Consider the following 20,552-nt stretch of genomic DNA (forward strand, 5'->3'; position numbering starts at 1 on the left):
CATATTCATCATTTTGGATTCCTCCTGGATCATCTCCACTTGACTCTCCACTATTTTCCACTCTTTTCTGCTCTGTTCACCCCAGCAGATGGGCCATTTCTCTTTTGTAACCCACTCCCATCAGATTTTCTATTCTACACCGCGGCACGAAAATAGCTCTTGCCAAGATCGTGCCCTCCATCTTGCCAAATCCAGTGACCAGTTCTCAGTTCTCCCCTTGCTCACCCTCTTGGCAGCAAGTGACGTAGGGGACCCCTCTCTCCGCTCAAAGCATTTGCTTCCACTCCCAGATACCACATGGTTTTGTGTTGTCATGTACTTCTCTGACTGTTCTTTTCTACTCTCTTTTGCTGGCATCTCCCCCATCCTACCCCATCCCCACCCACCTCTGCTCTCTCCATGAGGGCCGTGGTTTTGACAGTGGCCACGTTCCCCTTCCTACAACCACTGCTCCCATGTCATGGCACCTCACCCACAGCTACTACTCTCATCAGAATCTGGAAACACTGCCCCCTCTCTTCTTATCCCCGCAGACCTGGAGGTGGTAAAGGTTTCCCACTATTGCTAGACACTGAATGCTTCATCATGCCTTGCTGGGTCTCTTAATGCAGCCAACACCTCTGTAGACCGTCCCTTCAATAACTCTCTTCCATAAATCCTTGGAGTGTGCTCTTCCCTGGTAGGACTGACTAGCACTCTGCTTGTTTCCTTATGTCACTTATCTCCCATATTAGCTTATAAGGTCACTAAGAACAAAGTCTGTGTTTAATTCTTCTTTTATCCCCAGGAGTGCTTGCTATCCAATTGGTACCAATAAATGCTGAAATAAAGCGTTCTTTCTTATTAACTGCTTTCAGCTTAAACAGGAAGTGAAAGCAATAAAAACATTTAAACACACACACACACACACACACACACACACACACACACACACACACACCTCCCAGGACAAAAGGCAGAAGAATGAAATCATGCTAAATTCTGATGTTATGAGTTTTTGCCTGATTTTTCAAATTCATGATGTATTCGAAATCCATATGGATCATGCTTTTTCCTCTCCAGGCCCAGAAATTAAAGAGAGTTACTTCTATTACAATAGAAATTGAAGTACAGGGGCACCTGGGTGGCTCAGCTGGTTAAGTGTCCAGCTTTGGCTCAGGTCATGGTGTTATGGTTCATGAGTTTGAGCCCCACTCAGAGCCTGGAACCTGCTTCAGATTCTGTGTCTCCCTCTCTCTCTGCCCCTCCCCTGCTCTCACTCTGCCTCTCTCTCTCGAAAATGAGCACACATAGAAAGAAACTTTTTTAAGAAATGAAATTGAAGTACCAATAAACTGAGAAGCAGGGAAGCCCCATTGCTGACCAGCGGGGGGGATCTAGGAAACACTGGGTGCTGGGATTTGCATCACACCCTATGCTGAGATGGGCTTTGGGAAAGAAGCTCTATGGGGGGTGCCCACCTTTGGGGGTCTCCTTCCTACTTTGCTTGTCTCTCTCTCTTCCTATTATGAACTACATTGCCGCTCTTTCCCTACCAACCCTGATCCCATTGCTCCAGTGCCAACCAGGTGGGTAGTATAAGGATTCAGGGCAATAAGGGGAAAGGAAAGGAAGGAAAAAGAAACCCCCATCTTCCTTCCTCTGGCCCTAGTGGTGGTCTTATTAGCTGTCTCCCTCACCTACAATCTTTGGGCCATTCTCTATCACCTATTGTAGATCCCCTAGTCCCCAGAAACTGGACCTAAATATTCTTTTGAAATAAAGAGGATTCTGACTACAATCTTCTATGGATTCCAGGGTCCTCCTTTGACATCTGTGTCTGCTATTGCTTTTACAAACGAATCCAAGTATAAAAATCGACACTGTTGTGTATATATGTTGGGAGAGATGAGTGGAAATGATTACGTTTATTCTGTTTCTCATATTTCAAAAATCTTTAGAGAGTTTCCAAAAGGATAAACTGAATGTCCATGGGGATGACCAAACACCCTTGCCTCTCAGTTCCTTGCCTTCCTCATTACCAATGACCTTTTGTCTACACTATCACAAAGCCACCCACTCTCTGCAACTGCTCTATTTTTAAGATAATCAGTCAATCATTCTGTCTCCAAGCAGCACCTCCTACCTTTCCAGCCAACTGGTTCCATCTTTCTTCAAGTTCATCAGTGCTTCCTCCCTAGGAGTCCCCTTCTAGTCTCTTTCCTCCGTATGTCCCTCTGATACCATGGTTCATCATTTGGGGCAGTCTTTCACAAATATCTTAACTTCCTTTGCTCCTTCATCTATCTGTGATATCTCCCTGGCATAAAAAAAAAAAAAAAAAAGCATTAACTTGAAACAAAGCTTACTCCCCAACTCCCCCATTCTTCTCCTGAATAGCCAAATGCCACTAGAGAAAACCATACATCCATCAGACAGGTCTCTTGGCAAATTCAAGATCACCCATCTCAAGAGGCTCTCAACTCTCCCAGCATCAAGAAATACTTGTAGAGTGGGGAAATATCCACGGAAGGTGCTCTGGGAATTCTGAAATGAATGGACTGCGTGCAGGTAGAGAAACAAACAAAGAGACAAAGCTAATAGATGAGGGCAGAAGGGAACCAAATGGGAAGAGTAATTTGGAAGCAAAAGGAAGAGAGGATTTCAACAAGGCTTGACTGCCATTCCCTCTTGTGAGTAAAACTCTTATTTTTAAGACTTATTGGGTGGCTGTACAAGACAGCCTGTCTAGTTCCACCCTGTTGATGACAACTCTCTTATAGATGAAGAAGCAGATCATCCTGGAGATTGTTGGTGTGTGCAACTGTGCTGGAGAAGGCAGGCTTTCGTTTCCTCATCTGGCACAAAGGAATCCTTCCTACTTTCCCCAGGAGGACGTTGGGAGGAAATGGATTGGTGGGAAGCAAAAGGATTATTTCAGTAGTAATGACTGCAGGAGGTCAAGGCAAGGCTGAGGTTGTTCTCAATAAGAATCATTGTGACTAAAGACAACGGCTAGTGGGAATTTTTTTTCTTTGTTTGCCTTTATTTTTTGATGCTAGACAGCTGGAATGCCAAGAGCAGTTCTGTGCCAAGCCACAAAAAGACTGAAAGCCCAGGACTTCCCCTCGGACAATAGCTTCCCTTTTAGTTTCGGGCAAGAGTAAAATCTGTCCTAAGATAGTTTAGGAACTTCCTGTTGGTTCACATTTCAAGCAGCTTGTATTTAATTTTCACCTTGCCACTCAGAGCTCAGAGTGAACAGGAGACCCAGGGACAGGGTACTTTGCTGAGAACTGACCAGCGACCGGCTGGCTGCCTGTAAGTATTGCTTGGTTTGAATGTTTTAGGTTCTCAAGGCTTCTGGAAATCGGAAATATTAACTGAGCAAAACTGCTGTTATGGGCTCTTGGTTCATAACTTTCTTGGATTGGATAGTCAGAAGGAAATAGGACCTCTTGATATCACATTCATCATATCCCAGGTGACATTAAAATGAACAGGTTATAGACAATGATAGTGGGTGTAGATTCTCTTGAATGGGATCAAAGAGATAAATCTGAAAGGCTTTTTTTGTTCTGGGGTAATGACAAGAAATGCAACCAGAACTACAAAAAGGTTTAATTATTTTATTTTATTTTATTTTATTTTATTTTATTTTATTTTACTTGAGAGAGAGAGAGAGAGAGCGCACAAGCAGGGCGAAGGGGCAGAGGGAGAGAGAGAGAGAATCTCAAGCAGGCTCCGTGCCCGACACAGAGCTTGATCTCACCACCCTGGGATCATGGCCTGAGCTGAAATCAAGAGTTGGACACTCAGCCAACTGAGCCACCCGGGTGCCCAAATTCTCTTTTTTCAAAGAGAAAGAGAAGCAAAGTGGTTCAGACAGCAACTCTCAAGTTAGAATTCTGGATCTGTTTCTTTTTAATTATGAGATCAAAGGCAAATTGCTTAGTCTCTCTGATAACAGTTTCTCTATCTGTAAAATGGGTATTGTACCATTATAAAACTAGTATAAGCTTTATAGTATTATATATAAAAACATATGTGAAATCTATATGTTTTATATATAAAAATACGTATGAAATTGAATGCAATTTCATATTTAGTGTATAATTTTGTTTATATAACATAAGCTTAGGCTTATTTTGCTTATGTGAGCAAAATTTATATAATAGGTTTCATATATATAATGGATTTCACATATGTATACATATACTGGTTTTAATATATATAATATGAAATATATTATGTATGAAATCCAGTATTTATATACATATACACTCGAATCTTGAACAACATGGGGGTTAGAGGTGATGACCCCCCATGCAGTTAAAAATCCACATATAACTTTTGACTCCCCCAAAACTTAACCACAAATAGCCTACTATTAACCAAAAGCCTTACTGATAACATAAAAAGTCAGTTAACACATATTTGAGTGTTATATGTTATATATAATACGCAAAATATGTATCAAGGGCCCTTTGCTTCCCTCCCATTTTACCGGCACTGCCCAGGCACTGAAGTGCTCAATGCTTTCTTCTGTTTTGAAAGTCTTACTAATTCAAGGTAAGAATTGATCACCGACACATCCCTGGTTTCGAAGATCTCACCTGCCCTGAGGCCCTTTACCCTGTAGGATCCCCCTTCTCTCACGGCCCCACGTTGGTCAAGGGATCACCAGCATAGCTGCCCAGGACAGGGCTCCACCTCTCAGAGTCAGTTTCACCACGTGGACCTCAGTCCCCAGAGTCAGGCAGACACCTGTGGCAGTTGAAGAACAGGGTCCCTGCTCTTTGGTTTTCCCCTGGAGAAAGCAAGTTCCTGGCATGGAGAAGCACTTATCTTATGCTTCCTCTTGGCTAGAAATGCTTTCTCAGCTGCATTTGGTCCATAGCATCCTGCCTTCTGCCCTGTTCTTGTCTCTTCTCCTCCGTGCTGCTTCCCCCATGGACTTTGTTGTCAGAGTCACTTATGGAGCAGGAGCAGAGAAGGCCCAGGGAACATGGTCCCTTCAGTCATGCTAGCAACCCCTCCACAGACCTGTCCACTTGGTGAGCACAAGCAGCTTGGATATATCCTTGTAACTGTGGCTACTATCAGCCTTGGGAACAGAATGGAAAGTGGGGGGCTGATAACCCATCTCAGCAGCATTCCTGGGCACCATCCTGACACTGGATGTTTGAGTGGTTAATCAGTGAAACACGCTGTTGTTTGAGGACTAACCGACATTTATTTAACTCTTCCTTTTGACAGAGGAGAACAGACAGCCATAATGGAACCCAAACCTCAGAAGAGTCCAGGTACCCAAGGAATATACTCTCTTAAGGAAAAACTTTATTGAAAATGACAAACAATTCTCATCAAGCTACCCAGGATACAGGAGATAGTTTTAGTGAGGATAATGGGTGGCATTCTGGGACAATGATTCATGGTATGGATAGTGTAGTAGAAGCTGCTGTGTTCAGCTAATTATTGTGTAAGTGCTCACCTATCTAGAAATTTGACATTTTTTGACTTTCATTAACCAGATGTTCCATCTGTTGCTTGGAGATGGTGCCGAAACAAACTATAGCCCAGAAGAGACTGAAGAATATTTCATAATTTAATAGGAAATTCTCCCTTGGAGAAACTGCCTAAATTGTTATTATAGGGGTAGCTCGAGGTGTATTATTCAAAGGTCCTTGTTCATGTTTACACAGTTCATTGCAGGTGGCTAGTTAGAAAAGCTGATTTAGGATGAAATAATTTAGAAATCAAATGATCAAAGCACCTATCATTAGTAAGTCACTGTGCTTCATATTATAGAGGATATACAGAGTAAGTAATAGAGTCATTGCTCTCAATGAGTTTATAAATGTTGTTGGGAAGTTAAGATAAACACATGTGAGTAACTGTGCTGAGAAGCTAAGATAAGCACAAACAATCGGGATATGATAGGAATCATGAAAGTGAGTGTGAAACATTATGGGAATCTGAAAAAGAAAGGGCATACAAGTAGTTTTGGGAATCTGGAGAGGTTTTATGAGAAGGCATTTGGACCCTAAAAGTGGGATAGGGTTTAAAGAGAGATTGGTGAAGAGCACATCTCGGCAGAGAGGGATGGCATGAACAAAGCAATGAGTGGATTAGAGGCAGGATGTATCAGAGGGCAATGTGGATATAAAGTAGGACAGTGGAGAGAGAGTAAAGGATGAGGCTGTGGAAATATGGCACTATATTGCACCAGACCTTGACCTCATTAGACCACCAATCCTTGAACAAGAGAATGGCATCATTAGATTTACATTTTAGACTGGTCCTATTTTTTGAAATAGCCTTTTTCCTTTAATGTCTATTATTTATTTATTTATTTATTTATTTATTTATTTATTTATTTTGAGAGAGAGAGAGAGAGAGGAGGGTGGGGAGGGGCAGAGGGAGAGGGAGAGAGATGATCCCAAGCAGGCTTCACACTGTCAGTACAGAGCCCAACTTGGGGCTCGACCTCACAAACCATGAGATCATGACTTAAGCCAAAATCAGGAGTCGGATGCTTAATTGACAGAGCCATTCAGACACCCCTGAAATAGCTGTTTACAGTAAAAATGACATACAATAAATTGCACATATTTAAAATGTACAATTTGTTAAGTTTTGATATGTGTATATGCCTTGGAAACCATTACGACAATCAAGATAATCTTCATCACTCCCAAAAGTTTTCTGTTATTGATTTTCAGTTTGATTCCATTATGTCCTGAACATATACTTTGTAAACCTTGGATCCTTTCAGATTTATTGAGACTGGTTTTATGGCCCAGAACATGATCTGTCTTGGAAAATGTTGCATGTGCCCTTGAGAAAGGTGTGCACTGTGCTGTTGTTGAGTGTTCTATAAATATCAATCAGGTCAAATTTGTTATTGATAGTGTTGTTCAAGTCCACTAAATCTTTATGATTTTCTGCTTATTTTTTCTATCAGTTATGGAGAGAGGGGTACTGAAATCTCTGACTATAATTGTGGATTTCTCTATTTCTCTGTGCAGTTCTAGCAGTTTTTGCCTCAAGTATGTTGAAAGTCTTTTATTAGGCACATAATTGTGTAGGATTATTATGTCCTTTTGGTTAATTGACCCTTTTATCATTATAAAAAGACATTTATCCCTGGTAATACTATTTTGCTATGCAATCTGATCTTACTATAGCCAGTCCAGCTTTGTTTTGACTGCTGTTGGCATGGTATATCCTTTTCCTGACCTTTTACTTATAACCTATTTGTGTCTTTGTATTTGTTTTTTTAATGTTTATTTATTTATTTATTTTGAGAGAGAGAGAGAGAAAGTGCACAAACAGGGAGGGGCACAGAGAGAGAGATAGAGAGAATCCCAAGCAGTGTCTGTACTGTCAACACACAGCTCAGATGTGGGGCTCGAGTCCACTCCCATGAAGCATGAGATCTCGACCTGAGCCAAAATCAAGATTCAGACATTTAACCAACTGAGCCACCCAGGCACCCCATGTGTCTTTATATTTAAAATGTGTTTCTTGTGAGTACCATGCAGTTGGGTCTTGCTTTCTTACCCAATCTGACAGTCTCACCCTTTTAATTGAATTTTTTAGACCATTTACACTTAATGTGAATATTGATGTGATTGGGTTTGAGTCTATCATAGCATTGTTTTCTATTTGTCTCATTTTTTCTTTGTTCACCTTTTCCCTCTTTTTCATTGTTTTTTGAATTAATTGAGTATTTTTATGATACTATTTATCTCCTTTCTTGTCTTATTAATTGTAACTGTTTTGTTATTTTAGTGGTCCCACTAGGGCATATAGTATATATCTTTAATGTATCACAGTCTATCTTACTACAAATGATATTATACCAAATCACATATAATATAAGAATTTTATAAAAGTATACTTCCATTTTCCCCTCCTGGGCTTAATGCCTTTTACTTAATGAAACTGCATTTTACTTACACATTATGTTATAATCTTCACAGTATGTTGTTAGTATTTTGTTTGAACAGTCGGTTGAATTTTTAAATGTTTTAATTAATACAAAAACAAAATTCGTATATTTACCTTTGCAGTTATCATTCAGCATTGTTCATTCATTCATATAAATTCAGATTTGCATCTGGTATCATTTCTTTCCACCCAGAGGGCTTCCTTTAAGCTTTCTTATAGTATAGGCCTCCTGTTTATGGATCTCTTTAGCTTTTGTATTACCTGAAAAATGTCTTGAAATTGCCTTTATTATTTTTTTTATTTTTTAAACATTTTATTTTATTTTTTGAGAGACAAAGAGAGACAGCGTGAGCAGGGGAGGAGCAGAGAGAGAGGGAGACACAGAATCTGAAGCAGGCTCCAGGCTCTGAGCTGTCAGCACAGAGCCCAATGCGGGGCTCAAACCCACAAACGTGAGATCATGACCTGAGCTGAAGTAGGACACTCAATTGACTGAGCCACCCAGGTGCCCTGAAATTGCTTTTATTTTTCAAAGATATTTTTGCTGCATATAGAATTCTAGAATGATAGTGTTTTTCTTTCAGTACTTTAAATATCTGCTCCACTGTTTTTTTGCTCACATTATTTCTGATGAGAAATCTAATGTCTTTCGCATGTTTTTTTTTTTCCTTCTGCATACATATTTTCCTTCCTTCTGGCTGATTTTAAGGTTATTTTCTTTATCACTAGTTTTGAACAATTTGATCACAACATGCCTTAGTAGAGTTTTTTTCATGTACCTTGTGTTTAGGGTTCCTGACCTGCTTGGATCTCTGGGTTTATAGTTTTCTTTAAATTTATACACTTTTTAGCATTATTTCTTTAAATATGTTTTCTGTATCCCTACCCACTTAGGGATTTCATTACTTGTATAGTAGGTCACTTGAAATTGTCCCACAGTGAGGCACCTGCGTGGCTCAGTGGGTTAAGCATTTGACTCTTGATTTCGGTTCAGGTTGTGATCTCACAGATGGTGGGATCGAGCCCCGCATCAGGTTGTGCATTGACAGCATGGAACCTGCTTGGGATTTTCTCTCTCTCTCTCTCTGTCTCTCTCTCTCCGCCTCTCTCTCTTCCTCTCTCCCTCTGCCCCTCCCCCGCTCACTCATAAGAATGCAGTCTCTCTCTCTCAAAATAAATAAAGTTAAAAAGATAAAGAAATTGTCCCACTGTGCGTTGGTGCTCTTTTAACATTTTTTTTTATTCTTTTTTCTCTCTGCATCTGTGTTGATAGTTCTCTTACTTTGTCTTCATGTGCACTAATCTGCTGTTACTCCTATTCAGTGTGTTTGTTTGTTTGTTTCTGAGACATTGTGGTTTTCATCTTTTGAAGTTCACTTTAGATCTTTCTTATATCATCTGTATCTCTACCTAACTCCTGGAATATATTAAATACAGTAATAATAACTGTTTTTACAACTTTCTCTGCCAATTCGAACGTCTGTGTCAGTTCTAGGCCCATTTCGGTAATGTTCCTAATTATGGGTCATGGTTTCCTGCCTCTTTGCATATTTGGTAGTCTCCAACTGGTTGCCAGACATCGAAATTTTTACCTTGCTGGGTGCTGCCTATTTTTGTATTTCTACAAATCTTGAGCTTTATTCTGGGATGCAGTTAAGTTTTTTGGAAACAATTTGATCCTTTTAAGACCTGCTTTTAGGGCACCTGGGTGGCTCAGTCGGTTAAGCATCTGACTCTTAATTTTGGCTCAGGTCATAATCTCACGGTTCATGAGTCCGAGCCCCATGTCCAGCTCTGCGCTGTCAGCTTGAAGCCTGCTTGGGATTCTCTGTCTCCCACTCTCTCTCTCTGCCCCTCCCCTTCTCGTGCATGCACACTCTCTCTCCCTCCCTCTCTCTCTCAAAAATAAATAAACTTTTTTTTTTTTTTAAAGGCTAGCTTTTATGATTTGTCAGGTGGATCTGGAACAGTCCTCAGCCCAAAGATAATTACTCCATACTCTTTAATTCTTAAGAACCTTATGCATGTTTCTGTGATTCTTTCCGTGTGCAGCTCTTTCCTCTTTGGCACTCTGTCCCTGTGAACTCTAGTGCCTTAATTTCCCCCGAAGCCTTAGCTCTGTCTCCTCAACTCAGGAATTCACCCAATTCCACCTCAGTTCCCCTTTCCTGTGCTATAGCCTGGAAACTCTCTCAAGGGAGTGGTAGGGCCCACCTTGTTTGTTTCCCATCTCATAGGGATCAGTGACTTTATTGCCCATGCCAAGGGTCTTGAAAACCACTATTGTATATATTTTGTCTGGTAAACCCAGTCCCTGTTATTCCATCCTTGCCCAAAGTACTGAATCAGTCAGATTTGGTGTTTACTCTCAGGGATATGTCAAGGATGGATTTGAAAATGTCAAGACTGGAATTAGGGCGTCAAACTGGACACTACAATGTACAGTGAAAAACCTATGAAGGTCTTGAATGCATATGAATTTGAATACATTGAAACATATGAAGGTCTTGAAGGCAGCAGTGGTGGGAACAGAACGATCGGGATAGATCCCAGAGGTGTTTGGGAAGTGAAAGTGAGCATGATTTAATCAGTGAGTGGCCATAAGACTGGAAGGGTGGCGGTTAAGGGGATTCAGAGGGTTCTAGGTGGGGAGGCTGGACAGGTGTTGGTAACACCACTTCATAAAAGGCACCTGGGGATAGAGTGATGTGAGAAAGAAGTTTATGGGAAATCCAGGGGAAGATGTTTAGGGGCAAAAATTGCATATACAGGGGTAAAAATACTGAAAATCTGTCCCATCAGTTTCCCACAGACTAGATTTTGCTGAAGACATCTCTGGCATGGTGTTTACCATATTTCTGTTTTCTGTATTTCCTACAAACTGGACCTAGAGGATGGGTGAGATTGTCCCACTGGTTTTTTGTTGTTGTTGTTGTTGTTTGGCAAAGCTAATTAGTGGGTGGTCCTGTCCATTGGTTTTAAAATCAAACCCACTATATTGGCCTACGGCCTTCCAGGCCCAACTGAACTTGTCTCTAGCCTCATCTTAGACCACTCTTAGAGTCCTCACTGGCTCATTATATTCCAGCCACTCAGTGCTCCTGTTCTCTTCCTGGAACACCTGTCCCCTTTCCTGTCCCTGGGCCTTTGACTATGCTACTTCCTCTGCCTACGCGGCTCTTTGCACACTTGGTTCCTTCTCATCCTCATAAAGGTTTCCCCTGACTCCTCTTCCTCAAGGGGCCTCCCTGCCTGGCTATTCCGTCTCATCACCCTGGTCATGCTCTCCAATGCACGTATCACAACCGGCACTTACCTTGCTTGTTTTCGTTTCTTGTTTATCACCCACCTTCCACACGTGATAGGAAGCTCCATGAAGGCAGGGAATACAAGCAGAAGCCAGGTGGCATGAAAAGACCTCATCATTAAGTGTCTCTAGTAGCTCACTTTTAAGCCCAGAATCCTACTATAGACAAAAACCCCAGTACCCTTATTGACAATCAATGTCATCATGGCCAGAGTTTTTCTGTCACCATACCCTCTGAGTTTGCTTGAATGGGGCAGTGAGGCAGACGCATAATATTTCTGGACTTCACGTACCTTAACCAGTAAATTGGCTGAATACTGATGGCTTCAGTACCGATGGCTTCGTAAACTCAGATTAAGGTAGCCAAATTGTTTACTGGGTTATTTTCCTCAGCTTCAGTTCTGGAGAAAACAGCACCATTGCCATGGTCAACAAACACCATCAGAGTTTTTGTGTCCTGGTAGTCGATGTGAATACTGGGGACAGACACCCTGGGAGTGACAAACTGGGCTACGTACCCATAGATACTTACTTTACTTTAAGGTTCTGCTAATTGTATACGATGTTATTAGGGACTCCTAGGCCCAAATTTTTATAAAATACTGTATCTGTTGAACCTTTTAAATTTTTTTTTTTTTGAACCTTTTAAATTTAATACAACCAAAGAGCACCTGTATTAGAGGCAGATGAGAGACTGGTTTATTCTGCAAACAATAAAGGCTAAAGTTTCCTCTGTTGTTGATAACAGCCCTACTGTGTGCCAGGCCCAGTACTGAGAGGTTTCCATGCATTAACTCCTTCAGTCCTCCCCACATATCTGTGTGGTCAGTACTATTGTCTCCATTTTACAGATAAGGAAGCAGGGAAAGGTAGGGATTCTAGGTGCTCTATCAATATTTGTTTAGTAAATAAATATGTGATTTTTGTCCATGGCCATACGATGTTAAAAAGGAGCCAGCCAAAACTTGTTTTTGCAATATTGCTTCATTCTGTTTTTCGTTTCCTTTTCCGTGTGTGTACGTGTGCATGTAAAGGGATGGGGGGTGGGGTGGGGAGCAGCCAGAGTTGCTACAGAGGAGGGGAAGGAAGCAAAGTGAGGACAGCTGCCTAGGAATTACTACATTCATGTAGTAATTTTGGCACAATTGGAACAGCATCTGACTCTTAATCCTGGGGTCATGAGTTTGAGTCCTACGTTGGGTGTAGAGATTACTTAAATAAATAAGCCTTTTCTTTTAAGTTTACTTATTTTGAGAGAGACAGAGACAGTGCAAATCACGGAGGGGCAGAGAGAGAGAGAGTCCCAAGCAGGCTCCACACTGTCAGTGTAGAGCCTGACGCAGGGCTTGAACCCACGAAGCTGTGAGATCATGGGCTCAGACGCACGAAGCTGTGAGATCATGACCTGAACTGAAACCAAGAGTCAGACACTTAACCGACTGAGCCACCCAGGCACCCCATTAAATAAATAAACTTTTAAAAGAAAATGTTAAAAAAAAAAAAAGAAATACTAAATTCTAGCATAATGTCCCCATCAGTTGTGCTACCTAATCCTGATTCTGTTTTCACTTAATTAAAAAGCTCTAACTCTTTAGTAAAGACGGTCTTTTATAAAACCATGGGCAAACTAGAACTATAGCCTGGAGGTGAAAGCAAAAAAACTTTAATAACATGACATTTTTCTAAATAATAAAAGTAGTACATATTTCTTGAAGACATTTTTGAAAATACAGGGGACAAAAACCCTCTAAATTTCAATCCTTATGGAGAAGCAGTTAACATTTTGGAAACCTTTTGATGTAACCACCCTGCCACCTCATTTTTAAGAGCAGGTGTTTTTGGGGTGCCTGGGTGGCTCAGTCAGTTAAGCATCCAACTTCAGCTCAGGTCACGATCTCGCGGTCCGTGAGTTCAAGACCCGCGTCGGGCTCTGGGCTGATGGCTCAGAGCCTGGAGCCTGCTTCGGATTCTGTGTCTCCCTCTCTCTCTGCCCCTCCCCCATTCATGCTCTGTTTCTCTCTGTCTCAAAAATAAATAAACGTTAAAAAAAAATTAAAAAAAAAAAAAGAGCAGGTGTTTTTGCTTCTGTTTACTAAGCCAAGGAGCAAGGCAGAATTATTCTGCTCCTGTGGCTGGTGCTCTGACAAGAATAGAGAAAAACCTTTGCTCACATCTGGAGAGCCAGTGGTGCGCCCCAGAAATGAGAACCCGACGTTAAGGAGCTTCTAAACGTCATCTGAAGGGAAGTCCTGGCTCTGGTCGAACAAGGATAATGCCCTCGGTCCTTTGGGCTCTTTGTTTTCCTGCTCTAGGATCGAAGTTCTTTTCCATAACTGAATAATTGGAAGACCTTTCCAGAGGGAAATAGCATTTTCCAGCTGAACCAGTTCCTTCCCCAAATCTACAGGGAACAAACTGAGTCTGTTCACTTTCTTTTATTAGGCAAACAATTTACATTTTATTATGAAAATGAAGTCTGCAAACAAGATTACTTTATTAAATCACCACCTCCTCAGCTTTTCTTCTCTGCTGTAAGTATGCACCATGATCTAACGGGCCTCCCACTAGCTTCCTGAACATTTTTCAAATCCCTTCTCTTCCTTGGAGATCCAACTAAGATGCAAAATGTTTTCATTTTTCAGTCTTCTTGGAAAAAGCGGTTTTTCATTCTGTCAAAGAGTGGGGGAAGGAGACTTCACGTCTCCTATTACAAAGACGAACATCGCCGAGGTTCCATTGAAATTGACCGGTGCGCATCCAGTCCGGAAAACGTGTATAACAACGAATACTAACACAGGGCATGCAAATTGAAATTTAAATCATTGACTGAAAGCACCAAAGCCTTCATGCTTACAATACTGGTTGCTGAAAAGAAGCTGAAATGAAGAACATCCTGAGTAAAACACAGCCACATACTTATTTCACGTTGTATATACCAGTTCATAAATTATTCATTAATAAGCATTTAGTTACAAAAGACTTTGATTTGCTTAACTTACGGATGAGGGAGAGCAGATCAAATCACCATTTCATAAACCCAAGATGGATTTTTAAAAAAGTATTGAGATTTGCTTTTTTTTTTTTTGGCCTTCTCTTTAAGAAATTCGGTACAAAATGAAAATTAGGAAACATGATCGTTTGTAGGACAAAGAATTCAACAGAAATAAGAATTTTTGAATTAAATGTGAGGCTGAACTAAGTATTTGCAATCAGTAATGAGCCAGATCTAAACTTATTTTGAAACATTATTGGACAATTTCCAAGACATTGATCAAGCAGACCTAAATTTTATTCAGTTAGCATCTTAATATAAAACAGTAGTCATTGTGTTTGAATCTGTGTAATACTTTGTGTCTATATCTAACAGAAACTCCAGTGTAGAAGTTGGCATAAGTAGCCATGAAAAAATGCAATCTGTATGTAAGATGTTCAAATGCCACCCTGATGAGGTGATGTCCATCAGAACCACTAACAGGGAATATTTCCTCATTGGCCATGACAGGTAAGTAGTAAGATAACACAGTGTTTCCTGTGTGCGCAGTAAAAAGCAGACAAGCAGACAAAATATCTCAAACCAATAACCAATAAACAGACTTTGAACAGAAATCCACGGCCACCCCCTGCAACACCATCATTAGTGTTCATTACTGGGTAGTGTTCATTATTTGTTAAAACATGTCAGAAAGTAACAGTATTCATTCCCTAGGGCTTCTATAACAAAGTACCACAAACTGAATGTCTTAGAACAACAGATACGTATTGTCTCACGTATGTTCTGGAGGCCCGGCATCTGAAATCAGGGTGTCACAGGGCCACGTTCCTTCTGAAGGCTCTAGGGAAGGTCTGTTCTAGGCCTTTCTCCTGGCTTCTGGTAGTTCCTTGGCTTCTGTCAGCAGAACTACAATGTTCACACAGCATTCTCCCTGTGAGCGTGTCTCTGCATCCAAACTTTTTTTAAGGACGCTTGTCATAATGAATTAGGAGGCCAGTATAACCTCATCTTCACCAATGACATCTACAATAACCCAACCCAATTTCCAGATAAGGTCACATTCTGAGGTACTGGGGATTGACACTTCAACAGATGAATTTTGAGGGGACACCAGTCAACCCACACCCCCATCCTCATCACCCCAGTTGCTTTTCACATAAAAGAACCCAATACACAAACATCTGTACAAGCTACATATGTTAGGGAGGGGCCATGTTCATCCCTGAAGAAGTCTTCGGTTTTTAAGGGGGGCTCCCGTTAGCAAAGGTGCCTAACGGATCCTTTGTAGATGATTGGCTGCTTGACAGAGAGGCCAAGGCCAGGGGAGGAAGCTGGGCAGAGGAGGCACAGAACGCTCACGCCGAAGTATGAAGGGCCTTGATCTGCTGCAGATTAAGCCCAAGGCGAACAGCCTTCTTTTTCACATTGTCATGAAAGTCAATAGAAAAGTTGTGATTTATATAAATTCATTCAAACACAGGCTTCATAAACACACGCATCCCCCAAAGGGAGGCACACCTGGGTAGCTATTCAAAAAATGGTGCTGACGGGTTAAGGGGCTCGCTTATGAACACAAAAGAAATCAGTGTCAAAGCCAAAAGGTCCCAACCCTATGATCACTACTGTTATTTTCGACTGTTCTTCCCATTTCTCTGAGCTTTCCTCGCAGAGGCGGCAGGAAGATTAATTCTAGTGTGCAAGTGTGGAGGTGGTGAGGAGCCAGTGGGTCATTGAAGCTACTTCGGGAAAAATCTTTATTTCCCTGGTACCTGCTCCCACTGCCTGTTCCAACCTTAATAAAAGAATCTTTTTCTGGTTCAAAAGGAGCACAGGTGCTATTGTTGCCACACGCCAAATGAAAAGTTTATTCCTATCAACAGGGAGAAGATTAAAGACTGGGTCTCCTTCATGTTATCATTTTGCTGGGACGTCAAAGCAGCACGCCAGAACACAGAGGTGACTCTACATTGCCGATAAAATAACAGGGCACCCGAACACAGCCTCTGTCACAAGGAAACAATGGTAGCTTTTGCTTTTCCTCCTGAGCAACTGGCACTAATACAAGGAAAAAATAAGTGAGAAAATGTACATCCTTGTTATTTTTGTGATGAACAATAGGGAAAAATACTTCCGTGTTTTGCAAGAGACCTAAAATGCAGACCCTTCAAATTTTCATTATGGGGTCGGAGGAGTGAAATGCACTTTTTTAAGCGTAGCTAAGACTACAGCAGTTCCCATCATTGTCATTCAAGGTGCATAACAGCTACCTTTTTCAGTGAGTAAGTCTAGGCTGGTGTCTGTACAAATGCTCCTCATATCTCTTGCGTTTTCAGTGGAATCTCTCTTTAATGTAAGGGCTAGTAGCTTTAGGTTTTTAATTTACTTCCCGAGAACCTTCGCTGATTTACACAAGTCCTTTATGAGCGTAGACCTTTATAAATGAAACTCAGTGTATAGGTATCATTTTGACATGTTTTCTCCAAGTTGTTCTGTGCCCACAGCAAGGGCAGAGGCCGTGGAGGAAGGAAAGCGAGGTGTGTCTATGGTAGACCCAAATGACCAGAAAATAGTGGCACAGGGTCAAAAAGACAGGTGGAGGGAAATTCAGGACATCGGAAGCCCAGGCTGAGAGTCCTCAAGGGCTTGGAAACAGGAGAGAGCTATGATCACCTTGTATCTTGGTGAGAGAAGGCTGGCTGGGGGGATAAATGTTAACGGAAAAGAGTGAAGGCGGGAAGCCCAGCGACGAGGCTGTTGCTTCGGTCCAGGTAAGACATGGATTGTGCCCTGATTGCAATATTCCTCTTCCATAAGCAGGAGAAATTCTCCCTGGGTGGTAAAAGGCCTTCTTCAGACCCCAGTCCTCTCCTTGGTCCTTCCAGCGCGTCAGAGGCTGTCAACCCCACCCCACCAAGAAATAGTCTTCCAGACATGGTAATCGGATTTCCATCTCTCTCTCTCTCTCTCTCTCTCTCTCTCTCGACGCCTTGCCTGGGAGTCTGCTGATGCTTCCAAAGTATTACCCATGTATTTGACACCTTCCTCTAAGCCTAACCCACCGTCATGATCTTAGCCTTAGTATTTATCCTATATTTAGTCTGTTTCTTATACCACAAATGAGCCTTCCTGCTTGCCCTGCCTACCTGGAAATGTATTCATTCATTTTGGGTGCGCCTCACCATGCATCTGGGTATGTTGGCCGGAGAACCCTCCAGCTAAACAGAAGCCTGGCTGGCAACCTTTTCCTTCCTTTCACACAAAGGGTGCAGATTACCTCTGTAAAAAAGATTCCCAACACACCACTCGGTCTCCTGCCATACCGTCTATATTTCTGGGGTAAAACCAAGGTTCTTATTCATCTTTTTCATTTACCCAGATCGATCTTGCTTCCTCTTAAGTGTGTGTGTGTGTGCGCACGCGCGCGTGTGTGTGTGTGACTTCATTTCTAATGAAACCCATTTGAGGAAAAAAATACATCTGGCTCTTGAAAGTGATTTGTGATTGTGCTCTCAGCTCTCTTGGATTCAGTCTTCCCAACTTTGGATTAACGGGCCGAGTGGTTGGGTTGTTTTTTTTTATCTCCTGCCGTGGATACCATTTCGTCCGTTAGAGATGTAACCATTGACTTTTCCTTCTCCCTGGGTGCCAAGCACATCTTAATATGGCATAACCTGCTGTTTTATCTAGTTGGGAGCTCTCCAACTATGTTAAAATCTTTCCTACCCCCTGCTTTTCGAAAGACAACATTACTGGTCGTCTTGCCTTTTCACACTTTGCATTCGAATTCGGAGATTTTTCAGTCAGCTCCAGTTAAGAGTACCATCTACCTTGTTGGGTTTTGTGGTGGTGATGGTGGTTGTCATTGTCGTTGTTGTGGGAACCGTTCTTCACCCCCAGCTCACCACGGTCTGGCTTCATGATCTTGGCACTAGAAAAATGGACACGATTGAAAACATTTTGTTTTTAAAATCACTTCCCTTCAAGGGCTTCCTAGAAAACATTCAAGTTCTTTTCAAAACCCTTGCTCACAGGCATTGTTCTTGGAAGAATTAAGTTGTACTTGTAACAATTTTCCTGCCATGCAAAGCAGCTGCTTTAGTAGAGGATCTTGTATCCACTGGGGAGGGAAGGTGGTAGTTGCTTAAACCTACATTACCTTGTAGACTGTAATTCATATGATCACATGACCAACATTAGCAAATTGCATTGCTATGGAAACAATAGAAGTGTGTAAGCAGAACACAAAAGAGGAATATTGAGCAGGAAGAGGAAAGGTGTGGTGCCCTGACCGTGGGCTGATTATCTTCCCAGGTGGCCCCGGGTGAAAACTAGTATATGAGAGTGGGGGGACTCAGTGGCAGACCTTAGCGCCTTGGAATATACCCTCCCCCACCACCCGCCCCTGAGAGAACTGCTTATTCTAAGTTACAGGTCCCAATGGTAGAGAACAGCCTGAAATACGGGCTTGAATTTTTACCTCATCAAAGTGACCCAGACTCAAGAGGCGAGTTCAAGTTGTGTGGACTTCTGCATGTAACCTTGGGAAATTTTCCGATCTTCTCAACTTAATTAATCTAATATGGCTTCCCAGAAAGCATGTGGTTTAATTCTGTCTCTTGCAAAAAAAAAAAAAGAGAGAGAGAGAGAGAGAGAGAGAGGGAGAGAATAGAATTAATTGTCTTCCTCTCTTTATTCAGCATTTCATGGAAAACAATTCTCCAGGACTCAGACAAGCTCATCTGCCACATGATTTCTTGTCAGAGACTACTGAAGATACAGAAGAAGAGAGTCATTATATTAGTCCTCAAAGTATTCTTTTACAGGTAACCCCTTCCATCCACTAATCCTTCCTTCCTTGTACGGATATTTGCCGGGTCCCTGCTGCGTGCTGTTCCTGAGGCAGGAGGCTGGGCTCGGTGGTGAATCAGGCACAGGTGAGGTGCTCACGGTGCTGACCCTTGAAAAGAAGGAGGCCGTGATACAAGACAGAAAGGGCTCTGTGCCGAAGAGAGACGCCGATAAATGCCTGGAGTGCATGAGGGAAGGGAAGCGGGGAGGGGATTTCCAGACAGAAAGAAAAGGCCATTAAAAAATACTCCCCCCGCCAAAAGTAAGTACAAAACTATGCAGTGACAGTTCAGAGAAGGATGAGACTGGCGTTGGCTGAGGGGGTCAGAGGGGGCTGCGGAACCTCATAAGGCCCGAACACAGCTTCATCAGGCCAGAGAGGAAAGGGGGGGCTCCAGGTGACGCAAGTGGCCTGAAACCTGGCTCTGGAAGAGCACCGTTTGTAGGTGAGCAGCGGGAAGACCGGCTTGGCTGGAAGGAATTTTTCCAAATATGGGTTAATGATTCAACTGCCAGGCAGGCGATTAAAAGCCCTGAGGGTTTTTGAGCAACCAGTCCCCCAAATGCCTTAGTAGTGAGGGGCTAGCCGAGAGCCTCCCAAGGGCAAGGTCTTTTCTAGGACTTCCGCAGCCCCTTGACGCAAGTTGGCTAGCCTGTGAGCACGGTGGCCTGAGGCCAGCTTTGACCCAGCCTGGTGACACGTGTCTACAGCAGCACCAGTCGGGAGAAAGAGTGCATATCATTAAGTTGCCTAGTGACGAAACAGAAAAATAAATAGCAATTTAGTCCAATAAAACACCGTATCGGAAACACGGGGAATCCAGGAGGAGAAAACAGACTTTGAGTCAGAAGCTTTCCCAGTTCAGCCTCCTAGCATGAGCACCACTGCTCATCCGGCGGTGGATGTACTGACCCTTTGAGGGCCCAGAGCCATCACGTAAGGGATAAAAAGCTACCCGGTTATTGGTAGCCTTGCATCCTTACACTTATCCCTCTTGTCTGTAGTTGGATAGTCTTATTGCTTCCGATGATTCTGGTCAACCTGCTGAACCTGGTAGTCCAGAACAGTTCTCGGAGACAAATGAACATCATTACATGCCAATGAAATCCTGGTACGTAAAACTGTCATGTTCTTAAAATTGATTCTGGCTAATGTACTCTTATAGAACAACCACTGTTGATACAGTCATTCAAAAACATCACCATAGACCAAATTCAACACATTATTCCGCAATCTCAAAAAAAGAAGTGAGAATGCTTTTCTCAACCCACCGAAATGCTTTCACTGCCCATGTAGTGACCCCCTCGGGTCATTTTCTGTCTCCTGGGGAACTTATTTTCTATTCTGAATTGATGTCTCATCCTCACTTCTGTCCTTCAAGCCCTTCCAATGGAAAGGGTTATTTTGACTCCATATCCATTTTCAGAAGGGAAGTTTGTTGGATTTGATTCTAACTGTGGCTGTGATTC

The 20,552-nt window shown here is 42.2% G+C and overlaps 1 protein-coding gene across 7 annotated transcripts in view; it reads left to right on the plus strand.

Annotated features, from left to right (window-relative positions):
* Positions 1 to 20,552, plus strand: part of PLEKHS1 (pleckstrin homology domain containing S1) — a 36,996-nt gene that overhangs the window by 8,959 nt on the left and 7,485 nt on the right. For 2 of the 7 annotated variants that reach the window (XM_049645798.1, XM_049645800.1), the window contains 8 exons: positions 2,380 to 5,285; positions 13,685 to 13,773; positions 13,885 to 13,991; positions 14,610 to 14,744; positions 16,115 to 16,190; positions 17,049 to 17,168; positions 18,932 to 19,057; positions 20,088 to 20,194. In XM_049645798.1, the coding sequence (XP_049501755.1) occupies positions 5,258 to 5,285; positions 13,685 to 13,773; positions 13,885 to 13,991; positions 14,610 to 14,744; positions 16,115 to 16,190; positions 17,049 to 17,168; positions 18,932 to 19,057; positions 20,088 to 20,194 (788 nt within the window). In that variant the 5' untranslated portion in view covers positions 2,380 to 5,257. Of the gene's footprint in view, positions 1 to 2,379; positions 5,286 to 13,684; positions 13,992 to 14,609; positions 14,745 to 16,114; positions 16,191 to 17,048; positions 17,169 to 18,931; positions 19,058 to 20,087; positions 20,195 to 20,552 lie in introns of all 7 variants that reach the window. The other 5 variants (XM_049645799.1, XM_049645801.1, XM_049645797.1 and 2 more) reach the window with 4 other exon arrangements.

The sequence above is a fragment of the Panthera uncia genome, chromosome D2 (genome assembly GCF_023721935.1).
Source record: "Panthera uncia isolate 11264 chromosome D2, Puncia_PCG_1.0, whole genome shotgun sequence".
Lineage (NCBI taxonomy): Eukaryota > Metazoa > Chordata > Mammalia > Carnivora > Felidae > Panthera > Panthera uncia.